Below are 8,766 nucleotides of genomic sequence, written 5' to 3'. Positions count from 1 at the left end.
CCATACTATACTATGACGTTTTTTATGACATTTTGAGGTCAAAATTTTTTTTGACTTTTTTTTTTCGAAAAAAACGCCATACTATACTATGACTTTTTTTATGACATTTTGAGGTCAAAAAAAATTTTGACTTTTTTTGCCCGAAAAAAACGCCATACTATACTATGACGTTTTTTATGACATTTTGAGGTCAAATTTTTTTTTGACTTTTTTTGCCCGAAAAAAACGCCATACTATACTATGACGTTTTTTATGACATTTTGAGGTCAAATTTTTTTTTGACTTTTTTTGTCCGATTTTGATGCCTTACTATACTATGACGTTTTTTATGACATTTTGAGGTCAAATTTTTTTTTGACTTTTTTGGTCCGATTTTGATGCCTTACTATACTATGACGTTTTTTATGACATTTTGAGGTCAAAAAAATTTTTGACTTTTTTTGTCCGAAAAAAACGCCATACTATACTATGACTTTTTTTATGACATTTTGAGGTCGAGAAAAATTTTGACTTTTTTTGCCCGAAAAAAACGCCATACTATACTATGACTTTTTTAATGACATTTTGAGGTCGAAAAAAATTTTGACTTTTTTTGCCCGAAAAAAACGCCATACTATACTATGACGTTTTTTATGACATTTTGAGGTCAAATTTTTTTTTGACTTTTTTGGTCCGATTTTGATGCCTTACTATACTATGACGTTTTTTATGACATTTTGAGGTCAAATTTTTTTTTGACTTTTTTGGTCCGATTTTGATGCCTTACTATACTATGACGTTTTTTATGACATTTTGAGGTGAAAAAAATTTTTGACTTTTTTTGTCCGAAAAAAACGCCATACTATACTATGACTTTTTTTATGACATTTTGAGGTCGAGAAAAATTTTGACTTTTTTTGCCCGAAAAAAACGCCATACTATACTATGACTTTTTTTATGACATTTTGAGGTCAAAAAATTTTTTGACTTTTTTTGGCCGAAAAAAAAGCCATACTATACTATGACGTTTTTTATGATATTTTGAGGTCAAATTTTTTTTTGACTTTTTTTGGCCGATTTTAAATCCTTACTATACTATCACGTGTTTTTTGACATTTTTTTATGACAAAATCGGCCAAAAAAAGTCAAAATTTTTTTTGATCTCAAAATGTCATAAAAAACGTTATATTATAGTAAGGCGTCAAAATCAGCCAAAAAAAGTAAAAAAAAAAACTGACTTTTTTTGGCCGATTTTGATGCCTTACAATAAAACACCATACTATACTATGACGTTTTTTATGACATTTTGAGGTGAAAAAAAATATTGACTTTTTTTTTCCGAAAAAAAAACGCCATACTATACTATGACGTTTTTTATGACATTTTGAGGTCAAAATTTTTTTTGACTTTTTTTGTCCGATTTTGATGCCTTACTATACTATGACGTTTTTTAAGACATTTTGAGGTCGAAAAAATTTTTGACTTTTTTTGCCCGAAAAAAACGCCATACTATACTATGACGTTTTTTATGACATTTTGAGGTGAAAAAAAATATTGACTTTTTTTTTCCGAAAAAAAAACGCCATACTATACTATGACGTTTTTTATGACATTTTGAGGTCAAAATTTTTTTTGACTTTTTTTGCCCGAAAAAAACGCCATACTATACTATGACGTTTTTTATGACATTTTGAGGTGTAAAAAAATTTTGACTGTTTTTTTTCGAAAAAAACGCCATACTATACTATGACGTTTTTTATGACATTTTGAGGTGAAAAAAAATATTGACTTTTTTTGTCCGAAAAAAACGCCATACTATACTATGACGTTTTTTATGACATTTTGAGGTCAAAATTTTTTTTGACTTTTTTTGTCCGATTTTGACGCCTTACTATACTATGACGTTTTTTATGACATTTTGAGGTCAAAATTTTTTTTTACTTTTTTTGCCTGAAAAAAACGCCATACTATACTATGACGTTTTTTATGACATTTTGAGGTCAAAATTTTTTTTGACTTTTTTTGTCCGATTTTGACGCCTTACTATACTATGACGTTTTTTATGACATTTTGAGGTCAAAATTTTTTTTTACTTTTTTTGCCTGAAAAAAACGCCATACTATACTATGACGTTTTTTATGACATTTTGAGGTGAAAAAAAATTTTGACTTTTTTTTTTCGAAAAAAACGCCATACTATACTATGACTTTTTTTATGACATTTTGAGGTCGAAAAAAATTTTGACTTTTTTTGCCCGAAAAAAACGCCATACTATACTATGACGTTTTTTATGACATTTTGAGGTCAAATTTTTTTTTGACTTTTTTTTACCCGAAAAAAACGCCATACTATACTATGACGTTTTTTATGACATTTTGAGGTCAAAATTTTTTTTGACTTTTTTTGCCCGAAAAAAACGCCATACTATACTATGACGTTTTTTATGACATTTTGAGGTCGAAAAAAATTTTGACTTTTTTTTTTCGAAAAAAACGCCATACTATACTATGACGTTTTTTATGACATTTTGAGGTGAAAAAAAATATTGACTTTTTTTTTCCGAAAAAAAACGCCATACTATACTATGACGTTTTTTATGACATTTTGAGGCCAAAATTTTTTTTGACTTTTTTTGCCCGAAAAAAACGCCATACTATACTATGACGTTTTTTATGACATTTTGAGGTCGAAAAAAATTTTGACTTTTTTTTTTCGAAAAAAACGCCATACTATACTATGACGTTTTTTATGACATTTTGAGGTGAAAAAAAATATTGACTTTTTTTTTCCGATTTTGATGCCTTACTATACTATGACGTTTTTTAAGACATTTTGAGGTCGAAAAATTTTTTGACTTTTTTTGCCCGAAAAAAAAAAACGCCATACTATACTATGATGTTTTTTATGACATTTTGAGGTCAAGAAAATTTTGACTTTTTTTGCCCGAAAAAAACGCCATACTATACTATGATGTTTTTTATGACATTTTGAGGTCAAATTTTTTTTTGACTTCTTTTGTCCGCATTTGATGCCTTACTATACTATGACGTTTTTTATGACATTTTGAGGTCGAAAAAAATTGACTTTTTTTGCCCGAAAAAAACGCCATACTATACTATGACGTTTTTTATTACATTTTGAGGTCAAAAAAAATTTTGACTTTTTTTGCCCGAAAAAAACGCCATACTATACTATGACGTTTTTTATGACATTTTGAGGTCAAAAATTTTTTTGACTTTTTTTGTCCGATTTTGAAGCCTTACTATACTATGACGTTTTTTATGACATTTTGAGGTCAAATTTTTTTTTGACTTTTTTTTACCCGAAAAAAACGCCATACTATACTATGACGTTTTTTATGACATTTTGAGGTCAAAATTTTTTTTGACTTTTTTTGCCCGAAAAAAACGCCATACTATACTATGACGTTTTTTATGACATTTTGAGGTCAAAAAAATTTTTGACTTTTTTTGCCCGAAAACAACGCCATACTATACTATGACGTTTTCTATGACATTTTGAGGTCAAAAAAATTTTTGACTTTTTTTGCCCGAAAACAACGCCATACTATACTATGACGTTTTTTATGACATTTTGAGGTCAAAAAAATTTTTGACTTTTTTTGCCCGAAAACAACGCCATACTATACTATGACGTTTTTTATGACATTTTGAGGTCAAAAAAATTTTTGACTTTTTTTGCCCGAAAAAAACGCCATACTATACTATGACGTTTTTTATGACATTTTGAGGTCAAAAATTTTTTGACTTTTTTTGCCCGAAAAAAAGGCCATACTATACTATGACGTTTTTTATGACATTTTGAGGCCAAAAAATTTTTTGACTTTTTTTGGCCGAAAAAAAAGCCATACTATACTATGACGTTTTTTATGATATTTTGAGGTCAAAATTTTTTTTGACTTTTTTTGGCCGATTTTAAATCCTTACTATACTATCACGTGTTTTTTGACATTTTTTTATGACAAAATCGGCCAAAAAAAGTCAAATTTTTTTTTGACCTCAAAATGTCATAAAAAACGTCATAGTATAGTAAGGCGTCAAAATCGGCCAAAAAAAGTCAAAATTTTTTTGACCTCAAAATGTCGGAAAAAACGTCATAGTATAGCAAGGCGTCTAAATCGGACAAAAAAAGTAAAAAAAAAATTGACTTTTTTTGGCCGATTTTGATGCCTTACTATAAAACGCCATACTATACTATGACGTTTTTTATGACATTTTGAGGTCAAAAAAATTTTTGACTTTTTTTGGCTGATTTTGACGCCTTACTATACTATGACGTTTTTTTATGACATTTCCAGGTCAAAAAAACCATGACCTTTTTTATGCAGCATGATATTCAGGTGACGTAACTGAAGGGAATTATTATTACTTTCCTCCTTTTTTTTTCTCCCGACGCTTTGTGAGCCCATCACAGCTTGCAGCTTTAATTTCTAATTTTTTTTTTGTCTATTCTTTTTCTTTTTTTGAGCATATTAGTTGAATAAAGGCTATTCCAAAGTGATTCACAGTTAGTAACTGACACATTAATTTAGCTGGTCTTGTGTGAGTTGAGGGTACCTTCGTGTATCTAGTATGCATAAACCTCACTCATCTTTGGCTCAGATGCAGGTAAACTGCACACATCACACCACAGCTGTGAGCATTACGGATGGTGCTGTATGAAGATGATCACATATTTCTCAGTGTTTTGTTTTTATTGCAAACAATATAATACAAAAGATAAGCTTTTAAGACACTGGCATGTTTACCTAGGGAAACTGCATTAAAAGGATGATGAAATGAGAACTAATGATACAGAATATAAAATGAGGAACAGAACTTTTCAACAAAAACAAAAAGTATCCTGTTGATTCCAGCAAATCTTTACAAAACAGCCGTAGATTCCATATCCATTAATTCGTTTGTTAGAAAGAAAAAAGAGGAAACTTCCAGTTTTTCTTTTTTTAGAGAAAGACTCATCATGTCATTATAAGTAATCTGTACATACCTAGATCATGAATAAAAGAAACTTTTATACGGCAACATTTACAAATGATAAATAAACAAATTTGTACCACATATGTCAGCAAACTACTCCACTGAAATCTCAGTTAGCTGCTGTTGAATTAAAAAGATAATTGCAAATAGTTATTTTCAAATAAAATTAATGCTAAAGAATAAATTAAGAAAAAGGTTAGGAAAAGGATGGGGCTGTAGGAATGACAGACGCCAGACTCAGACCTGCTGGCTGCTAAGGAGAAACAGGTCAATGGTCACTTCCTGTGTCCCTCCAAGCAGGAAGTCGGAACTATGCTGTGGTTTCAACACTGCAATGCCAGTGGTCGGAGCCTCTCTACGTGGCTCCAGAGGCACCAATGGTATCAAGGCAGTATCCAGATAAAAGCAAGCATTGCTCAGTTACATCTAGCAACACAGTAAGGCCCCTAGTAGAGTTACATGCACCTGCTATAGCATTTCCAAAACATTAATTTGAGCTAAAGCAAAGAACAAGAAGTAGAATGTTTGACTAATTCACTGATGACACAGTCATATCATGGCCAAAAATTCAAATCTATTTCCATCGTGCATTGCTCAATTCTTGCATCTCATTGGAATTACAATAAAATATGTACAGTACAAAAATTAAAAGTACAACGTAGGCTATTATAAGACGGCAGTGTCAGTAAACAGATGTTTCTTACTTCCTGTACAAAAATACATTAGTGAGAAGTAAGGCCACTGAGGGTGTTTTTACTCGGCATCCCTGCTCCTTTAAATGTGTTAAACCTTCAAATTGTGATGATGAGAATGCTGATGACACGGATTATAATGAAGATGACAAGAGCAAAACACATACACAGTACATACTAAAATATTTATAACCAGTATGTCCTCACAGAGGATTTAACTTTTTTTTTAAACATTATATCTAAAAAAATATAATCACAATTCCAACCAATACAAAAGGCACTGTTGTGAGCCAATCCAAAGATATATTTTCAGTACTACAAAAAAGTCCTTGTCATGTTTTTCTGTTGGCAATGAAGGGTGTGTGGCATGGTGGTGCAAGGGCCACCAGGCAGACAAAAAGTCTATACATGGGATGAGTGTTGTACAGTCAGTGCTGAGGCTGCGTCCTCATGGCCTGGACAGCTGTGTGTAAATGGGCTGCTGCTCCCAGTGCTGCGGACTGTGGGTCTGGGGCACGGAGGGCACCCCAGTGGTGTCTGCAATTGGGGTGTACATTGGCCTCTGACTGGGGCTCATGTAGCTGAAAGTGGAGTACAGGCCGGAGCCTTGGCCAGCCGCATGGCTGTAGTAGGAGTTGGCGCCACCTTGGTGGTCTGAATAGTCATACTGTGCTCTTGTGATGGAGGGGTAAGAGGAGGTGCTGTAGTGCTGCAGGTTGAAGGACCCATAGGTGACATGTTGTGGGGAGCCTTGCTGCTCGCTGTAGTGACTGGGGCTCAACTGCTCTGTCTTGATCTGGGTGGTTCTTTGTTGACCCTGCTGACCTTGCTCACCTCCTCCACCCAAGGTGGTCAGAGAGTGCTGTTGCTGCTGCTTGGACATCCAGGTGTGGCCCCCAACACTGGCTGGCTGGCCGACCGAGGAGCCGCTGATGCCATAGCTGGCAGTGTAGCCAGCCTGGGCTGCACTGGTGACCCCAGCATGGCTGTGAGGGGGCAGGTACTGATCAAACTCATCGACATCAAAGCTCCCCATGTTGGAGATGACGTCGCTGCTCAGCTCACCAATGTCCACAGCTCCAAAGTCGATGTTAAGCTGGCGACTGGTGCCCTCCTGCATGGGGCGTCCCTCACGCTTCAGGTCAGCTTTGCTGGAGGGGAGGTCTGTCTTGGGGGTGGTTGGGGGTGTTGGTGGGCCCTGGGATTGACCTGGTTAGAGGAAAGGCAGTGTTAGCTGTGCAGGTAAATTAACTTACAAAATCATGTTTCTAAAGACAATGTTCCCAACATGAAGGACTTTTACTTAAGAGAAATACCCATATGAATCTTGATCTGACTTGATTTGTTCAGTGTCAGAATGCGTTACTTTTGGAAAAAAAAAAAAAAAGAAGAAAAAAGAAGAAAAAAAAAACACTAGACGCCTTCAGTGGATCTATTTTCTTTCTTAATTAAATGTTTTTTTTTTCTTCTCTTACTTGAATGTTCTCCTGGAGAGTGCACCTCGCCCATGCTAGACGCCGGAGAATCGGCCTGCTGCAGTGCCTTGAAGATCGCGTTTGGAGATATGTGCGTTTGCTCGCCTTCCTCGGGTTCGTTTTGCCCGTTCTTGACAGATTTTCTCCGCCTTGGCTGATATTTGTAGTCAGGGTGATCCTTCTTATGCTGCACTCTCAAACGCTCTGCTTCTTCCACAAACGGACGCTTCTCTACTTCGTTGAGCAATCTGGGGGGAAAAAAATCAGAGTTGTACAATGTAATGTAATATTAAAGTTCATGCAATCAGTGACGAACAAGAAACGGCTGATTAATTTGTGCAATTCACGAAATCAATTTTTTTTCATTATCAATAAACAGCAAGAAGCAGCTAAAAAGTCAGAGTTTCCTAAGGCTATGTAATTTCTTCTGTGCTCACTCGACTATAGATATTAGAAGCGTATCCAAAATCCTAAACCCTGACCATTTCCGAATAAAAAAAAATCAATTACGGGGAAAAATAAATGTTGAGAAGCATTATTCAAACTCTCACAGAGTAAAGCTCTACTTGAAACAGCAGGCAGGTGGTGCATTTCATCGACAAAAAAAGTGAGCTGCGCACAGCGACGCGTAGAAGTGACTGAATATGTGAAGCGAACCTACCTCCAAAGTTTGCCCAGAGTTTTGCTGAGTTCCGCGTTGTGCAGATGCGGGTATTGATCGGCCAGCTTCCTGCGTGCAGCTTGAGCCCACACCATGAAAGCGTTCATGGGTCTTTTGACATGAGGTTTGCTTTTGCTGGAGCCGTTGACGCGCACCGGCATCGGCACCAGCGTCCAGTCGTAACCCTTCAACACCTGGGACACTGCATCTCTGATACAAACGGGAAACTTTTCTTCTTCGCCCTCCTTCTTGTAGTCTGGACCCATGAGGAGATGGTTGTCGGACGGCCGGGTGTTCTCAGTGTCCGAACCGGACCCGGACGGGCACGGCGAGCCTGCGGAGTCCTCAGACATGCTGGGGCTGGGAGCGTCCGAGTGACACTTCTCCTGTTCTTCTGTCATCTTCAGGTAAGGATCGAGGAGATTCATGCGAAAAAATTAAAGAACAGCTTCTCGCAGTAAAAAAGAGGAGAAAATCCTTCTTTCGAAATCCAAGCGCTGTGCCCAAAGACTGCAGTGACAGCCTGTGAGGGCGCACAGCTTGATTGGCAAACTTGAATCCTTTAAAGTTAAGAAAAAAAAAATGGCAAAAATAAAAAGTTTTTGACGCTCCTTCGACTTCTCACAATTTCGCAAACAGGAAGGCAAATTTCAAGTGATCGCTTTCTGATGCTTCACTTTGAAACGGTGACTTTAAAGAGAAATGTGACTGAGAGATCTGCTCTTACAGGATAGCTGAAGAGTCTAGTGAGTCAGGAGGCGATGCCTGGATTTATGTTTCACGGCAAGGAAATGATTGGGGGAAACTTTTTTGGAGGCGGGGACGAAATATGACTCTGCTCTAAACTCTCTCAGTCAACAACAGTGAAAACCCCGTTCAACTAGGAAAAGTGTTTTTCCCCTTATGATCTTTGATTTAATTGAAAATTTAAAGTTTTAAAAGTTGAGTTAAAAGTTAAAAAT

The 8,766-nt window shown here is 35.8% G+C and overlaps 1 protein-coding gene across 1 annotated transcript; it reads right to left on the bottom strand.

Annotated features, from left to right (window-relative positions):
- Nucleotides 1-4,657: 4,657 nt before the first annotated feature.
- Nucleotides 4,658-8,545, bottom strand: LOC121198140 (transcription factor Sox-9-like). The gene is made up of 3 exons (XM_041062045.1): nucleotides 7,805-8,545; nucleotides 7,144-7,391; nucleotides 4,658-6,877 (listed from the first exon to the last, which is right to left on the bottom strand). The coding sequence occupies exons 1-3, from the start codon at nucleotides 8,230-8,232 to the stop codon at nucleotides 6,117-6,119; spliced, it is 1,437 nt and encodes a 478-aa protein (XP_040917979.1). The 5' UTR covers nucleotides 8,233-8,545; the 3' UTR covers nucleotides 4,658-6,116.
- Nucleotides 8,546-8,766: the final 221 nt, after the last annotated feature.

Source organism: Toxotes jaculatrix, chromosome 18 (assembly GCF_017976425.1).
Source record: "Toxotes jaculatrix isolate fToxJac2 chromosome 18, fToxJac2.pri, whole genome shotgun sequence".
Taxonomy (NCBI): domain Eukaryota; kingdom Metazoa; phylum Chordata; class Actinopteri; family Toxotidae; genus Toxotes; species Toxotes jaculatrix.
The sequence above is the reverse complement of the archived record's forward strand: the minus strand, read 5'-3'. Positions and strand labels throughout refer to the sequence as shown.

What these genes read in the sequence shown, in the direction of transcription:
- LOC121198140 (XM_041062045.1), bottom strand. Translation starts at nt 8,232, where the DNA reads ATGAATCTCCTCGATCCTTACCTGAAGATGACAGAAGAACAGGAGAAG. An exon ending in ACTCTGGGCAAACTTTGGAG is followed by an intron (nt 7,392 to 7,804) that starts GTAGGTTCGCTT and finishes TTTTCCCCCCAG; the next exon opens with ATTGCTCAACGAAGTAGAGA. An exon ending in CTCTCCAGGAGAACATTCAA is followed by an intron (nt 6,878 to 7,143) that starts GTAAGAGAAGAA and finishes TCCTCTAACCAG; the next exon opens with GTCAATCCCAGGGCCCACCA.